This window comes from Saccostrea cucullata, unplaced genomic scaffold (assembly GCF_032062105.1).
Source record: "Saccostrea cucullata isolate Sc308-1 unplaced genomic scaffold, CSIRO_AGI_Scuc_v1 ctg477, whole genome shotgun sequence".
In the NCBI taxonomy this organism is placed as follows: domain Eukaryota; kingdom Metazoa; phylum Mollusca; class Bivalvia; order Ostreida; family Ostreidae; genus Saccostrea; species Saccostrea cuccullata.
The window spans coordinates 88,415-106,964 of record NW_026930652.1 but is presented as its reverse complement, the minus strand read 5'-3'; the positions used below and the strand labels follow the sequence as shown (position 1 = coordinate 106,964).

Sequence of the window (18,550 nt, the reverse complement as noted above, 5' to 3'; positions counted from 1 at the left end):
TCGTGAGCACACTGTCTAAAAGTCACTGATATTTCTTAAAAAGTGATTTACATAGTCAAATTAATGATAACTTGCTACCTTTCAACAAATTCCTTATTGCTTGCAGAGGGGGTTTAAAAGTCATTATATTTCTTGCACATACCTGTAAATAAATCTTTTTGTTTATATTATTTGATAAGAAAGACATTCAGTCTTTCTGATTTTCTGTAAAGTTCTTTATACCTGTGTGATTTTGCTGACAGGTTGCTGCATCTGAACACAAGATGGAGGGAGGGAAGCTGCTAACTTCTGACTGATCTGCTGGGCTCCTCCCTTCAAAATAAATTTACAAATTCCTTGATTTCTGGACAATTTTATATTGTGCAAGTAATGAGATTTACTTTAATGAATTATTGATTAACAGTATACATGTATAGAGGTAAACTACTAACCACAATTTTGTATTCCTGAGCTGTGTATTCAGTAGCCTCTATCAGATTCTTAAGACCGCCAGCAGCACTCATGTAACTTATAAAGTACAGTACAGAAATCTGTGATAACTCCACACCGAGTACACAACGACAGGCAGTCTCTATAGCATCTCTGGCACCTGGTGAAGAAAAAATAATTATTTAAATGATATACTGTAAAATCACATATTTTCGGTTGTGGTTGAAGGACAAAATGCAATGTATTTGATTTGAACTTTGTAGTTGTGTATGAAAATTTCTTTCGTGGTGGACATGAATTCGTGGGTCTCTTCATACCACGAGAAAATTAGTATCAAAGTTGTTAAGGACATATGCAATGTAGTTTGAACTTTGTTGTGTTTTTCTCTGGTGTTGAAGAGTTCCAATACATAAAGGGACTAAATGCTTCATTTTAAATGTCCATATATGCTGTTGTACACTTTTTCTAAAACAAGTTTGGATAAACAGAACATCTAAAATACTGTATAAGTGAAAATTTTAGCTAGACACAAATTAGGTGATTTGTTCTTAAAATATATGTTGTAATTATTGCGATAAAAAACCATTTTTTTTCTTTAGCAATTTTTAATGCCAAAATTAAATCCTTGCTAAAATTTTTACTTATACGGTATATGTTTAATTTTTTTTGCATTTTTATTTGAATTTTACAAGAATTTCCATTAATTGACATCTTTTCAAAACTCCTGGTAATGCATGCTGATTCTTTGCTCATGAACATCTGATGACACTTTAATCTTAAGTTAAAACTATCTTGAAAAATTATCAGTAGCTAAGGTGCGTTTCATATGTCCTTAAGAAATTTTTATTATTTATTCTATATATGATAGCCTTCGGCATCAGGTGGCATAACTCTACACACTTTCTTGTCACTGCCGGGCAAATATTCTGGTATGTGCCCCTCAATGTTCTGTGATATACTACATGTATATGTACCGTAATATACAGGGGCGTACTGACATACAGGTACTGACAGACAAAAAAGAATTTCAATTACCAATATATATTTACACACACATATAAAATTTTTACTTAGAAGATTTTTTTTTCCCCCCCCAATTTTAGTGATGTACTGAAAATGTAAAAGATTAAAGGTACTGTAAACCTTCAAACATTTAAAAAAAAAAAAACCTTCAGTCCAAAGTTGGTTATTGACAAATGTGTCCAAGGTCATGGCATCCCACTCAGCTCCATACGGACTCTGGTATGGATCCCGGATATCAACTTGCTTTCTCATCCACTCCAGCTACAATTAAAAATTTTGAGTAATTCTAAATTGCACCATTTTCCTTTCTCATTATTACAGATAGTCATCAAGTTCTAATTTTTCTGAAAACATATTGCTTGGAAATAAAAAAAAAAATAAAATAAAGCTGACATTTGCACATTGACTCTTGTTTCCCTTCTATTGGATTTTTTAATTCAGAAATCAATATACAACACTCATGTGCTCACCTTAAAAGTCCCAGTGTCAAAATATACCATAAATTGTTGACTCATATACCGATATTATAGAAGAAATTCCCCTCACTCAAGATTTATATATCTGATGATTAAATGAATGACACAAATAAATATAAACTTTTACATTATCTATGTACACTTTCTATTCCTTGCATAAAAGCCACAAACCTTGAACATTAACTTCTGTAGATCAATCAGTGCTAGTGGGGACAGCGAGGGGATATCTGAGCTATAGCTGCTAATTCTGTCACTTCCCAGCTGCATAAACTTCTTGCCCTCCAGATACTGTACATGTGTGGAGAGTCCCAGCTCCTCCAACAGGGCCATGATGTGGGGCTGGCACCTAAAAAATAAACAAAAATAATGAAATCTAACAATTTAAAAAATGTTTCTAATGATATGTGCAGATATGCTCACTCCCTAATTTTATGCAAATTGTTAAACCAACATGAGTATTTAATCCACCTCTCAATCCTTTACAGTCATCTACAAAACGCATTTTTAAATTTTCTGCCATATCTGACAACAATCAAAACAAGTGATTTAATTGGTCTGTAGAGACAAGTATAAAGGATTGATCTTAGAACTTTTTGGAATTTCCTAATGCTTAAGAATTCTTAACAAAATAGATTAATGCATGTTTAAATCTCATATTTACCTTCCAACCCACTGTCCTCCAAGGTCAAAGTTATCTGTTCCATCTGCAGCTTTTAATGGTAATGTTAATGTTCGTCCACCAACTCTGTCTAAAAGATAGAGGGGTAAAAACTTATTTCATGGGGAACTGCACAATTTGTTTTCATTTGAAGGTGGAAGAAGATTACTTTTAAATTGATGGAAAAGAAGAACCGTGGTTATAAATATTTGGGAGCTATAGCAAAGAAAAGTCTGACGGATACAGTGTTGTGAGGGAATTGAGAATCTAAAGCTACACATGTATAATAATATAAACCTGGAAATACACATAGTCACCACAGGCAAAAAAAAAGAGATACATGTATAAGTCTATGTAAATATTAAATTCTCTTATGTTTTTTAAAGAACCCCGTATCCAAAAATCTAGTATAAATCTAATTCAGTTAAATAAACTGTAATGTTTTTGTTTTTATAATTATAAATACGATATTGTTATAAATAGAACAGGGATGGAATTTTGGTTCATATGAAAGGCCCTAACCATGACAATTAGTGCCCTAATTAGTTCTTAATTATGGTGCCTTACATATGTTCTAAATGTATTAGGTGTCGACACCTAACAATGGTGTGGCGGCCCTAATACTTGGAGCCTAATACCCTAACAGGTGCCCTATTCATTGAGCCTAATGCCCTAACAAGTGCCCTAATCATTGAGCCTAATGCCCTAACAGGTGCCCTATCTATGGAGCCTTATGCCCTAACAGGTGCCCTATTCATGGAGCCTAATATCCTAACAGGTGCCCTAATCATGGAGCCTTATGCCCTAACAGGTGCCCTATTCATGGAGCCTAATGCCCTATTCATGGAGCCTAATACCCTTCGAGGTGCCCTAATCTTGGAGTGTAATGCCCTAACAGGTGCCCTAATCATGGAGCCTCATGCCCTAGCAGGTGCCCTATCTATGGAGCCTAATTCCCTACAGGTGCCCTATCTATGGAGCCTAATGCCCTAACAGGTGCCCTATCTATGGAGCCTAATGCCCTAACAGGTGCCCTATCTATTGAGCCTAATGCTCTAGCAGGTGCCCTATCTATGGAGCCTAATGCCCTAACAGGTGCCCTATCTATGGAGCCTAATGCCCTAACAGGTGCCCTATCTATGGAGCCTAATGTGCCCTAACTATGCAGCCTAATGCCCTAACAGTACCCTAGCTATGGAGATTAACACTCTAGCATGTACCCTAATCTATGGAGCCTAATGCCCTAGCAGGTGCCCTATTCATGGAGCCTATGGAGGTGCCCTATCTATGGAGCCTAATGCCCTAACAGGTGCCCTATTCATGGAGCCTAATGCCCTAACAGGTGCCCTATCTATGGAGCCTAATGCCCTAACAGGTGCCCTAATCATGGAGCCTAATGCCCTAACAGGTGCCCTATCTATGGAGCCTAATGCCCTAACAGGTGCCCTATCTATGGAGCCTAATGCTCTAGCAGGTACCCTATCTATGGAGCTTAACACTCTAGCGAGTGCCCTAATCATGGAGCCTAATGTCCTAGCGAGTGCCCTATCTATGGAGCCTAATGCCCTAACAGGTACCCTATCTATGGAGCTTAATGCCTGAATCATGGAGCATAATACCCTAACAGGTGCCCTAATCATGGAGCGTAATGCCCTCACAGGTGCCCTATCTATGGAGCCTAATGCCCTAGCAGGTGCCCTATCTATGGAGCCTAATGCCCTTACATGTGCCCTATCAATGGAGCCTAATGCCCTAACAGGTGCCCTATCTATGGAGCCTAATGTCCTAGCAGGTGCCCTATCTATGGAGCCTAATGCCCTAACAAGTGCCTTATCTATGGAGCCTAATGCCCTTGCAGGTGCCCTATGTATGGAGCCTAATTACCCTAGCAGGTGCCCTATCTATGGAGCCTAATGCCATAACAGGTGCCCTATCGAACAGGTGCCCAAATCATGGAGCCTAATACCCTAACAGGTGCCCTATCTATGGAGCCTAATGCCCTAGCAGGTGCCCTAATCATGGAGCCTCATGCCCTAACAGGTGCCCTAATCATGGAGCCTAATACCCTAACAGGTGCCCTATCTATGCCCTTAGCCTGATGCCCTAACAGGTGCCCTATCTATGAAGCCTGATACCCTAACAGGTGCCCTATCTATGGAGCCTACTGCCCTAACAGGTGCCCTATTCATGGAGCCAAATGCCCTAAAAGGTGCCTTATCCATGGAGCCTAATGCTCTGGCAGGTGCCCTATCTATGCAACCTCATGCCCTTACAGGTGCCCTATGTATGGAGCCTAAAGCCCTAACAGGTGCCCTATCTATGGAGCCTAATGCTCTAGCAGGTGCCCTATCTATGGAGCCTAACAGCCTAATGCCCTAACAGGAGCCTGTGCCTATGCCCTATCTATGGAGCCTAATGCCCTAACAGGTGCCCTATCTATGGAGTTAATAATTACCCTAACAGGTGCCCTATCTATGGAGCCTAATGCCCTAGCAGGTGCCCTAATCATGGAGCCTAATGCCCTAACAGGTGGCCTATCTATGGAGCCTTATGCCCTAGCAGGTGCCCTATCTATGGAGCCTAATGCCATAACAGGTGACCTATCATTGGAGCCTTATGCCCTAGCAGATGCTCTATCTATGGAGCCTAATGCCCTAGCAGGTGCCCTATCTATGGAGCCTAATTCCCTTGCCTAGCATAGTGCCCTAATCAATAACCGTATAACGTCCATATAAAACGAATTCGCAATATGAGGTTTTCCTTCAAGTATTACCACCAAATATGTATACAAAACATACCTTCGATAACTAAGGAGATTGTGAATTGAATTATATATACACCATGCAGATATATACAATCTATCAAATTTTGGATCTTGAAAGTTCGTAAAAATGTAAATTTCATTATATTTAACTTGGATATTATTAATTATATCAAATTCGTTATATCAGAGTTCATTATAACCGTAAAATTTTACAAGGATTTGTTGAATTTTGTTTTATATTTGATATAATTTAAATTCTTATCTGTAACACAGGATCCACAATATTTTGTGACCCTATATAAACTAATGCCCTAACAGGAAAATGTTGCAGCCTTTAAAATTAAATAAGTCACTCAAAAGTAGCAATTAAATTATGACACATACAAAACTGTGTGTTCCCTAATCATGGAGCCTAATCCCTGTTTTTTATACTGTGACTTGTGCATATATGGTAATGGTACAAGTATCCTTGGGTGACCAGACTCAGAGGGACCATTATACATTTATACATTGTACATGTCTTGTCTTAATATGGGTATATTTTCTTACATTGCATACATTGACAATTTATAACTTTAACTGGGTTAGTTACTTTTGGCCTCTAATACAACGATCTGTAAAGATGAGTCCTTTTTATGGAGCCTGATACGCAGCAGTCAGGTGCCCTATACCTCCGCCCACAATCACAACATCTACATTCATTTTGAACAACCATTCCATCGGAGCCTAATTTCCTCCCCTAAAAAGATGCACAAGTGTCATCGAAATTTTAGTTAAGATACGAAACGTAAATTGCATGGTGATGATGAATAAATTTACAATAAACTTTATTAAAAATATAGCAAATGCATACTGCACATAACATCAGCAAAGTGTACCTCTCTCAATATGTTTATGACGATGTTATTGACGACTCTATTTCCGGTGCGTCGATTTACCCAAAAGGACCCAAAAGGACCCAAAAGAACCCAAAAGGACCCAAAAGGAACCCAAAAGGACCCAAAAGGAACCCAAAAGGACCCAAAAGGAAATTAAGAACGTTTAAATAAAGAGATTAAATGGATATATAATGAATACTTTCATATTTTATTAAAACTAAAACTAGTTTTTTGAGTGTAAAGTGCGTCTTGGGTTAATTATGGTATATTTTCCACCCCCACCCATTGCATACCATGTGCCTAAACATGTATAAATAAACTTATTTCTTTATTTATCAAATATCATATAATAAGATATAATAAAACAGAAGGAGAAATAGAATAATACAGTGCACTTTGTTAAATTCAGCTAAAAGAAATCAAAGCATATCTGACCAGATTTAATGATTGATGTGTTATAAAAGTCGTATGTTATTTCTTTAAAAAAGTTGCAACAATATAAATGTATGTTTTTGCCAATTTTTAGGTAAATTTATAATATAATATTCATAATTTAATTCAAATTATTAATTTTCAATGTATTATAATATATTAATTCGAACCTTTTGATTTCCTTTTACATAACATTGGGTTCCTTTTGTACCTCTCTCAATATGTCCTTTTGACCTTTTGATGTTATTGGGTAAATCGTCTCTATTTCTGTTGTGGATAATTTGACTCGACACCGCATGAATAGGTGTTTGAAAATGAAAGTAGATGTTGTGGTGGTGGGTGGGGGTATATCGGGACTGACTGCCGCCTATCAACTGCATAAAAAGGACTCATCTTTACAAATCATTGTGCTTGAAGCTAAAGGTAACTTATCCAGCTAAAATTAGAAGTTGTTACTGCTGTAACTTTGTGTATGCAATGTTTGTTTTTATGTAGCCTGCCAGTTGTTTAACAGATAACTTTGTAAATCAGGGACAATATGATTATCAAAATTTTACATAAAAATTGTGTCAATCTGTCCTTAATTCAAGAACAGTAAAACCATGTTTGGCTTCAAACCATGAATTTCATGAAAAGACATCTTATCATTCAAAGAAAAACAAATTTTGGCTTCATCATTTTCATGCATAAAGTTAATTTTCTCTTTTCCTCTTTTATTTGTAGACAGAGTGGGTGGACGAACATTAACGTTACCTTTAAAAGCAGCAGATGGAACAGATAATTTTGACCTTGGAGGACAGTGGGTTGGAAGGTAAATAATATAGATTTCAAGTGTAAAGGGAGAAGAGAAAAATGCAGATTTTTAGGATCAATATCAGAAACAGGCCCATGAATCTATATATTTGGTGCTCTACCAATATATTTATAAACATATTTTGGGTTAATTCATTGATCGAACCCAGCTGACCGCCACAATTCCAGTAGTACCCTCCATAATTGCTTTGATTTCTTTGGTCCCTTTCATTAAGCACTGACTCAGGCTTATGCCCTCTAATTCACATGGAGAGTGTCAATTTCAGGGCATGGCATGGCATGGCACCAAATGTAATGGAAGAGGAGAAAAATGCAGCTGCATGACCCTGGCTCCCTTTTTATTTCTCCCGTCAGGTGCTCTAAGGCAATTATGTCAGCTATTTACAAAACATGTCTCTTTAAAATCAAACCTTCACTTAATTAGCTCCTTTTTATTTTGATTGTCACAAATTAGATTGCATTCACACAGCTTAAATGTGGGGTAAACTAACATTTCTTTGGTATGGCTATTCAGTAAGGCAATTAATGAAGTCATTTTCAAATCAGGTCACATTAAGCAGAGCAGAACCATTTGACATAATACCATTAAGTGGTTGTACACATTTTAGTGATTAAAATTATTTTCCTTTGTTTTTCACTCCAGAATAGCACATACATGTATACCTATATCTGACTCAATCATCCAATTTAGCTAGTTTGGTTGACCATGTGAATGTTTTTTGTAGATGTCAACCCCACATCATGGCCCTGTTGGAGGAGCTGGGACTAACCACACATGTCCAGTATCTGGAGGGCAAGAAGTTTATGCAGCTGGGAAGTGACAGAATTAGCAGCTATAGCTCAGATATCCCCTCGCTGTCCCCACTAGCACTGATTGATCTACAGAGATTTATGTACAAGGTTGGTTTAAGGATAAACTGCTTTCTAGAAATTCAACAGGGGCCATTTCTGGAGACACTCCTCCCCTTCTCATTCTATTAAAGCAAATTTAAAATCTATCAAACCTTAATTCCAATGATACCAACATTTTATGATTTTTTTCAATTGTATTTTGAAGTTTTTATTTAAAAAAAAGAATAGACTGATACTGTTGCATGTACGCAACAGGCAAACACACAAATGATTACTGGGAAATTTCCAACATTCATTTTATCAATATGATCAACACTTTAAATAAATTCAGCCCTGCCTGTTTTTCATCAGGCATTAACATGCTTCTAGATAATGTCTGTGTGAGTCTTTGTCCCTATTCTCATGAATTTTTTAAAACATTAATCACATTTTTTTTAAAATGATCTTTTTCATACATTATTTCAATCTCTGGCAGCTGGAATGGATGAGAAAGCAAGTTGATATCGGGGATCCATACCAGAGTCAGTATGGAGCTGAATGGGATGCCATGACCTTGGAAACATTTTTTAACAAGCAATTGTGGACTAAAGGTTTTAAAAATGTTTCATTATTTCTAACATTCAAATTTTATTGCACATGTATAACAGGGACTATGTGCATTGACCCATTAGCTTATCCCATTGTGAAAGAATCCCACACAGTTCCTTGGTTTGACCCCAAGACTGGCTGACATTTTTTCCACATCTGTTATTAGCTCATCTGAAGTGAAATCTCAAGTGAGCTTTCCTGATCACCCACTGTCTGTTGTCCGTCTGTAAACTTTCCCCATTATGAACTTCTTCTCAAGAACCACAGGGCCAATTCTTAACAAACATGGTCCAAAGTACCCTTGGGTGAAGGGGAGTTTAAATTGTTAAAATGGAGGGCCATTTCCCCGTACTTAGGGAGATAAGAAAAGACAAAAATAAGGTGGGGTCATTAAAAAATCCTCTTCTCAAAAACCATTAGGCCAGAAAAGCTGAAACATCCTGGAAGCATCCTGGGATAGTGTAAATTCTAATTTGTTCAAATCATGACCCCAGGGGTAGAGTGGGGCCACAATAGGTAATCCAAGTTTTACTGATACATTGAAATATATAGGAAAATTCTTTAAGAATCTTCTTCTCAATAACCACTGGGATAGAAAAGCTAAAACTTATGTGGAAGCATCCTTGGGTTGTGTAAATTCTAAATTGTTCAAATCATGACCCCTGGGGGTAGGGCATCTTCGCTAGCCAAGGGTTTCCGATCCGAAATCTACGTTGTAGAGTAGAATTCGGATCGCAAGGGTAGGGCGGGGCCATGATAGGTATTACAAAGGGGGAATCTAAAGAACATAGTTACTGTGTCCTATGTGTGATTTGTAAGAAAAAGGGGGCAAGAGTGTTTTATGTATTGGGTACGCATATTGGCCTGGTAGCTCTGTTGGTGGAGCACCCACAAGGTAAACTGGAGGTCACAGGTTCAAGTCACAATCTGACCAACATTTCCCCTAGCTTACTTTGTATCCTGAAAATGTGACAAAAATCATTCATTTGAAATATAATTCATATGACTGCATTTACATAGAATAACAAAATGCTTTGTAACAGGAGCTATCATAGAAAAGAACTACAGTGAAACTTGTCTAATCTTAATGTTGTATATTCCAAAACCTTGCCTTATATGTTGAAAAACTTTAAGTCTTTTTTAACAAATTAATTTGATTAAAATGTTACTATAGTATTTAATCCGAAATGTCGTATAGACTGGCCAATTTCTTTGGAACCAATTGCATCTAGAGCTTGATATTGTTTTCTTCGACAGGTGCCAAAGAAACCATAGAGAGTGCCAGTCGCTGTATGTTTGGCATAGAGTCATCTCAGATTTCGGTTTTGTACTACATTAGTTATCTGAGTGGTGCTGGCAGTCTGAAAAATCTTATAGAGGCCACAGAATACACAGCACAGGAATATAGAATTATTGTAAGCTGATTTTAAACTTAGATTGATGCATTATTTTTCAAATAATGTCCTATTTATATATTATGGTTTAAGAAAATGATTGTATAGTATTCAGTTAAAAGATAAATTTCTGAGAAAAAACATTTCAAAGTAATTTTTATCCACAATTTTTTAAGTGCAAGACAATGCATTTCAATGTCAGAAACTGGGCAATCTTATGTAACTTTGTAGGGAGGAGCCCAACAGATCAGTCAGAAGTTAGCAGCTTCCCTTCCTCCATCTTGTGTTCAGCTGCAGCAACCAGTCAGAAAAATCACACAGGTTTCAAAAATCAAAACAAGATAGAAATATATTGCACAAGTAACATTCCATTCTGAAGAAAAACAGCTAATTTTATCAATTTTCAGCAAAGAATAAAAAAAAATTAAATGGTGAACTGAAAAATGTCGCATCATTTTATAATAATTCAAAATTTGTATTTTCAAATAGAGACTCCACAAGATTTTAACCTTTTCATTGATTGGGTATCTTTTTGAAATCTTGCAGCAGGAAAATGGTGATGTTACCGTGACAACAGAGAAGGGGGATGTCTATAGTTGTGACAGATTAATCCTGGCTATTCCACCCAACATGACAAGTAAGTCTCACAAATAAATCTTATTATAGCGCTTCAGACAAATTTGAAGATTACTGATTGTATAAAAGCTAATCACATGATGCCATGAAATTTTCCATATTACGTCGCCCAATACGGATTTCCATTTCACACCCTGTATGACTCCTTATTAGATCCCTAATTGACTGTGTAACTAATATTCTCTTATACATGTACTTTCATTATTTATTTGTGTGACTATAAGTAAGATCTGATGTACAATGATTTTATGCTTCATGTACATAAATGACATGAATCCAGAATTTAGGGGGAGGGTTCACCGCTGTCAAAAAAAAATAAATAAACATTCCAACTCCTTTTCTAGATCTGCACATGCATAACAGATAAAAATAGATTTTATGCAAAAAGGTGCCATTCCCTTGTATCAGTTTTTAGCTCACCTGAGCCAAAGGCTCAAGTGAGCTTTTCTGATCACATTTTGTCCGTCGTCCATCCGTCTGTAAACTTTTCACATTTTCGACTTCTTCTCAAGAACCACTGGGCCAATTTTGACCAAACTTAATACAAAGCATCCTTAGATGAAGGGAAATTTAAATTGTTAAAATGAAGGGCCAAGTCCTCTCACAAGGGGAGATAATCAAGAAAAGACAAAAATAGGGTGGGGTCATTAAAAAATCTTCTTCTCAAGAACCACTGGACCAGAAAAGCTGAAACTTATGTGGAAGCATCCTGGGGTAGTGAAGATTCTAAATTGTTCAAATCATGACCCCCGGGGGTTGGGCGGGGCCACAATGGCGAATAAAAGTTTTACATAGAAATATATAGGAAAAATCTTTGAAAATCTTCTTCTCATGAACCACTGGGCCAGAAAAGCTGAAACTTGTGTGGAAGCATCCTGGGGTAGTGTAGATTCTAAATTGTTCAAATCATGACCCCGGGGGTAGGGTGGGGCCACAATGGGGAATCAAATTTTTACATAGAAATATATAGGAAAAATCTTTAAAAATCTTCTTCTCAAGACCCACTGAGCCAGAAAAGCCTTAACTTGTGTGGAAGCATCCTGGGGTAGTGAAGATTCTAAATTGTTCAAATCATGACCCCCAGGGGTTGGGCGGGGCCACAATGGCGAATAAAAGTTTTACATAGAAATATATAGGAATAAAAATTTGAAAATCTTCTCAAGAACCACTGAGCCGGAAAAGCTGAAACTTGTGTGGAAGCATCCTGGGGTAGTGTAGATTTCAAATTGTCTAAATTATGATCAGTGGGGTAGGGTGGGGTCACAATATGTATTACAAGGGGGAAATCTGGTAAAGAACAGAATGGTCAAAGGGCTTTGCCATGGTTACTAAAATTAGAAATTTATGTGAAATACATTCAAAATGCTACTCCTACCAAAGGTTTTGGTATGATTTCAATTAAACTTGGCATAGAAGAGGACTGCAATATGATACATAATTATTTATCGATCGGCTTTGATTTCTTTAAATGGTGTTTCTGTGGTTACTAAAAATAAACATTTCTTTGAAATACTTTCAAAATGTTACTTCTTCTGAAGTTTTGATTAGATTTCAGTAGAACTTGGCACACAAGTAGACTACTTTAAGATTCAAGTGATTATACTTTTCATCAATTTTGATTTCGATGAATGGTTTTGCCATGATTACTAAAAATCAAAAATTTTGTGAGATTGTTTTGAAAAGCTAGCTACTTCTCCTACAGTTTTAGTCTGATTGCAATTTTTCTACGAAAAGAGACTTAATCAAAGATCATTTATCTCTTTATTGCTATTTCAAAGTTTCAAGTCCAACTGCTACTTTTTTCTTCCATTGTTATAATTACAAACACTTAGAGCTACAGTCTCGACAGTGACTTCTGGTTAGTCAGTTGGTTGAAGAAGGGGAAACAGAGAATTTTCTAGGATGACTTTATTGAGCAATCAGATTTTTTTTCTCATATCTTTTTTCTCCTTTAGATAAAATTCAGTTTGACCCTTTGCTGCCTTCATGCAAAAGAGAACTGGTAAAAAGGATGCCTGCTGGAAATCTAATTAAAGTCATTGTCACTTATAAAGAGGCAAGTGTAATTTCAGGACTAGTTCTTATTCAGTTAAAATATCTGTTAATATGAAATAGAATGAAAAATAAGGGTATGAAATATCTTAGATTCATTTCTTTTACAATGATTTTGCACAAATATTATAAACATTTTGTTTGTATATATGTTACTTTGATGAAGTTGATCCCTAGTTTATGACATGATCTGAAATCTGACATCATTCAGGCATTCTGGAGGAAAGCTGGTTTATCAGGAGAATTTGTAACCAATGGAGGACCCAGTGTATTAACTGAATGTGATAGGGGGCCACTCTGTATTGTGTATGATGCCACATCAGCCAGAGGAAATGCTGCCATTGTAGCTTTTCTGGGAGGTGCACCTGCCATTCAGTGGAGAAATCAAAAGGTTTGATTTTCTTTAAAAGTAAAGAATACATGTAATTATTTTTACTAGTTATCTACTACTTGTACCTTTTCAGCATACAGATTTTCCAAAAGAAATGTATTTTATAAGTCAAATACAAACAATTATAGCATTGCTTGCGGGGCAAAATTGGACAAAAAAGACACTTCAACTTGGCAAATCTATAAAGGAAGAACAGACATTTATGTCATTAAGAGTTGTCTCTCTTATCAGAGTATTAATGAACCTTGAAGCACTGGCATCTAGAGGACCTCCTTTACAATAATATCGTAACCCGTTTTAAACTTTTTGCGACATAATATATTTGATGTTCTTTAAAATTGTTTTTTAAATACATATCTTTTTAATATTAGGACGATTTATATGAAGGCTGATAAGGCCTGTATTTTTTATGCATATAGCTATTACATTTGCTTTTATTTCTTTAGTAATTAAAAACCAGAATAAAAATTTATCATGTCAAAATTTCATATAAATATCATTAGAAACACGCGATGGTGTCAATTTTCATAGTATCGTTGAAATTGAGTTTGATGAAAATGACGTTGTCAAATCGCGTAATTAAAATGTAATAAATTGTGTTGGATATGGTTAATATACATCAGAGACGGGAAAAAGAGTACAGAAGTGACATTAAATACCAGATTTTAATAAAGAAGTTATTTTTAAATTGCACGATATTCAATGAGAGTTTTTTTCTGTACCGAAAATAGTTAATTACGGCACGTAAGAAGTAGAGTACTACCGGTATTTGATAAACGCAGACGAATTGGAAAAATCTGGATCAATCAAACAATTTGTTTTGACTCTACTGCAAAATCGTTGTATATTTGTTGATGTAATCAAAGTGAATAAAAAACAAACAGACAGTAATGAATTTAAATATGTCCGTTAATCAAGAGTGGTCTATCACGTATGTGTTAATACCCGCTAGTGAAGCAGATAATGACGTTATAAGAGACGTAATTTACGATGTTAGATGTGATATCATCATGAAACTTGAAGTACATGATCAAAATGTATTTTTGCTCTGATAAAGCATCAAAACTTTTAACCTGTCTACGACTTTTTGGGACAACCCTCGTATATACCCCGGTAGACCCATTTAAACTTTCATGTTTAATTTTCTTTTTTGCGTTTTGATTTATCAAAAAAGAAAAAAAATTTTAAAAGTAATACAGTGATGCCTGTCTAATTCAGGTGCAATCTAATTAAAATTAGATGTTAGATCTGCCCACATTCTTGCTACACTAACATTTAACAACATTCCATAGAGGGTCACTTCTAAAGTCAATTTCTAACGACCAGTCAATTGTTGCCTGCAAAATCATCGTATATTTGTTGATATAATCGAAGCGAATCAGTCGGGAGTTGTTCTGAATTGAATTTGACCTCAGAAGTGACCTTTGGAATTTAATCTAATGTAGCGAGTATGCAATTTCTCTCTAATTTTAAGCAGGTGTTGCGTATTTTGAAATCTTGCCTTATAGGATCTAAGCTAAAAATCCAATTCAGTACATTTCATTGTTTAAAATGTTTTCTTATCTCGAATTTTGTTTAATCTGGCAATTTCTCTCTAACAAGTGGTGTCTGGAGTAGCCAGGTTTGACTGTATACTTTTAGTGAGTTTTAACTTGAAATAGACATATTCAAAATTTTAAATCTCTGACCAATGAGAACCAGAGAGATGATTTAATTTAAATGTGCTTTAATACTGTATACAGGGAAATTTTTGCCCCCATTTTATTTTCGCCCCTTTTGCCCTAGTCACAAGTGGGTGAATTTAAAATGGGGCAAATTTCAATGAACACAGTGTAAATTCTTAAACAGAACTGGGACTGAATTTAAAACGAGGCAAATTTTTCAGCAAGTGTAAAAGGGCAAAAATAACATGGGGAAAAAATAACCCTGTATACAATAATAGTAGGAAAGAAGACAGGAGATCCATAGTGTTAAAATTCCTTTCAGATTTCTAAATTTGTTTGATGTTTTTTTTTTTTTTGTAATTATTTATATTATTTGCTTCCACTTGGTTTATGATGAGCTATATACTATTGTAGAAAGAAGACAGGAGATCGGCGGTATTAAAATCCCTTTCAGATTTCTTAGGACCTGAGGCACTGAATTATCTGGATTACGTAGAAAAAGACTGGAGTGTAGAGCCCTATAATGAAGGCTGCCCTGTGTGTACTGTAGGACCAGGGGCCATGGCTTACTTTGCTGCAGGACTTAGACTTCCCTTCAACAGGTATCTACACAGTCCGAGCTTTGAGTGGTAGTTGCTCAGAGAATAAGCGGTATCTACTGTGGTTTCATCAAAATTCGTTGAGCACCAATTTTCAAGGAATTTTTTGTTGAGCATATCCATGAATTTAAATAATAATTGAATTAAAAAAAATGTTATTCACTTGTTTAGGCAATGCTTTTGTCCACAAAATTATATATCCTTGAAAAACGTCTGTTTTATAAATACACAAAATTGTTTACAAGTGTAAAAGGCCGAAAATAATGTGGGGCAAAAATAACCCAGTATACAGTAGTTGTTCAGAAAATAAGCCATATATGAGAAAATAACAAGATAGCCGTCCACAAATCAGAATCATCAACATTTTGTTTTTGCTAAAATCCATAGTACATTTGATGAAATGACAGTAGAGTGTACATCAAACTTAATTCAAACTGATTTTAAATTTTTTTTTTCTCAATAAAACTACTACAAGATTTCAAGAACAACTTGGCCAGAAAATTATAAATACCTGTAAGGATACTCAAATTTTTTTTCAACCTATAGCTGCCAGGGTATATGGGATAGGATTCAAAATCCTTACATTGAAATACACCGTATGTTGGAAAATTTCTAAAAATCCTCTTAAAATCTACATGGCTACTGATTTCCTTTAAAAAAAAAAAAGCAAGCTTGTTAAATTGAAATAAAAATGTTCCTGTTACCAGAATGTTTGCATCAGTAATTCCCTTTATTTTTATTTCCAAGTAACAGAATTTCTTACTTTTTTTTGTTTGATTTTTAGAGGTTACACTTGAGAATTTTTTTTGTGCTATTTTGAAAGTTTTTTTGAACATTCTCAGGATTCATTTTGCTGGGACAGAATCGGCCACCGTATGGTGCGGCTTTATGAATGGTGCCGTCCAATCAGGACTCAGAGCTGCTAATGAGATTCTGTTTCACCTTCGACCTCAGGCTGTGTCTGCCCAGGAACTTGCCACCACAGCGTATGGACCCTCCAGTTTCCTTCCACACACCAAATCGAAAGGAAGCAGGTCAAGGACATTTGTCAAGGTCACTCTTGGATTAGGAGCTGTGGTTGCCATTGTTATCATAGCAAAAAAAGTGGCCAGCAGTCTTAATGAAAAGTAAATATAACCAGACATTTCAAACTTTTAGAATCAAAAACAGTTATGTTATTTTCTCTACGTAACCTTAATTTTGTCCCAATTTTTTTTTTTAAACCAATTGATCTTAGAGTTTCCTTTTTTTCCTCAGGTTCACAAAGTCAGTTTCAAGAGTCGTTATTTTGTAAAATCCTGATGTATTCTTTGTTTTGACTATGTGCTATTATATTCCTAATAAGTACTTATTAACCATCCAGTCTTTCAGGAATAAGTTGTTTTGTGTATTATGTAGATGTGATATGAATATGACAAAGGTGATAGAAATACATATACATGTATATTAAAAAAATGTCTCTTGATTGTGCCAAATTCTTGATATGTTATTGATTTTTGTAATATATTATTATTAATGGGCATGATAACATTCCAGCTTTAATCCGTAATTAAATTTACTTTTTCTGGAATTTAGTAAATTTAGAATTTTTTTTACAAATTTAAATGTATTTCTTTAATTATATTCTCAGACTGGCATCTGTTTGTGCCATAATCGAAGCAAATTAATATTTCTTTTTTTTTGTATTTTATTTCTTTAACAAAAAATGTTGTGTACAAAATGCATTGTTTATATCTGAATTTCCAATTAAAGACACAACATACTTTACATCATATTAATTACTGCTTATTTTTTAGGATAACGAGAACTATAAAATCATAGTACCATAACATGTTCTTAGACTAAAAAATCAGCTTATATTACCAATACATGTAATTTGAAAAGATATGATTTTACAATAATCACTTTATTTTTCAGTAAAAAAATATATAGAAAAACTGTCTAAAATAAAATTGTTATTACAAGCACATCAATGCCTTAAAATGGCTCTATCACGATTTTCAGTGATAATTGTTGATAGACATGTAAAGGTATTGTAATTTTCAGAAACATTTAAATTTTGGCCGTGCGACGCAGATGCTGCTTGTATGATGTCATCAATCTTGCTTTGTTGAATGAAAAGATACTTTAGAATTCTATAATAAACACATATGGTTTTTCAATACAAAATGTTACTAAAATTCATTATCTAATTGAGTAAATATTCATATACTTTAGGCCATGCAAAGTTAATTACTTGGTTCTCAGGCCTTTTTTTTTCAAGAAATAAGATGAGGGAGGGAGACATTTTTTTTTTCCTTTTTTATTGCCCCCAAAACATGATGAGGCAGCTTTTTACATTGTACAAAACCTAAAAAAATGATGAGGGAGGTGATTTGGTGTTTATATTTTATTGATTTAGCAATAAAAAGGGTCAATGAGGCACCCTTGGAAGAGATGAGGGAGGGCCTGAGAACCAAAAAATTAATTTTTTTGGCCTTATCCTGAATTTTTTATTCATCCAAAAAAACAATGTCTGATTTTATTTTACAACAGGCACACATTGCAATGAGTGCAAATATTTTTATAAACAACAACAATTAATGATTAAAGACCGTCTTCACAACACATGTACTGTCCAATATCTGGTTTTATGTCATTTACATTAGTCTGCTCTTAGATCAAAAAATAAATTGAAATCAATACAGTTTAATAATTCGTTAAATTGTTCAACAGAGCAACATTTTAGAACTAGATACTGCAAAAATACTAATAGTTAAACACTTCACTAATTTGCATTATATTTCCATATTTATGTTAACTATTACACAATTATTTCTGTTCTTCAATACTTTGATGCAAGCTAAACACAAAACGTATTTATATCAAAACCTCCCAAGATACATACAAAGTAATTTTCTC

The 18,550-nt window shown here is 35.1% G+C and overlaps 2 protein-coding genes across 2 annotated transcripts in view; one reads left to right on the top strand and one right to left on the bottom strand.

Moving 5' to 3' along the window:
• The window catches only part of LOC134229481 (probable flavin-containing monoamine oxidase A), a 31,245-nt gene extending 25,193 nt beyond the window's left edge, over positions 1-6,052 (bottom strand). Inside the window, 7 exon segments of the mRNA XM_062711236.1 lie at positions 223-312; positions 432-589; positions 1,599-1,713; positions 2,100-2,274; positions 2,590-2,677; positions 5,943-5,991; positions 5,993-6,052. Coding sequence (XP_062567220.1) covers positions 223-312; positions 432-589; positions 1,599-1,713; positions 2,100-2,274; positions 2,590-2,677; positions 5,943-5,991; positions 5,993-6,052 — 735 coding nt within the window.
• A 914-nt stretch (positions 6,053-6,966) lies between these two features.
• Positions 6,967-17,399, top strand: LOC134229473 (probable flavin-containing monoamine oxidase A). Its single transcript, XM_062711226.1, has 12 exons — positions 6,967-7,083; positions 7,384-7,471; positions 8,199-8,373; positions 8,801-8,915; positions 10,171-10,328; positions 10,539-10,628; positions 10,854-10,944; positions 12,899-12,999; positions 13,207-13,386; positions 15,465-15,652; positions 16,492-16,776; positions 16,907-17,399. Exons 1-12 carry the CDS (start codon positions 6,975-6,977, stop codon positions 16,941-16,943), a joined length of 1,617 nt encoding a protein of 538 aa, XP_062567210.1. The 5' UTR covers positions 6,967-6,974; the 3' UTR covers positions 16,944-17,399.
• Positions 17,400-18,550: the final 1,151 nt, after the last annotated feature.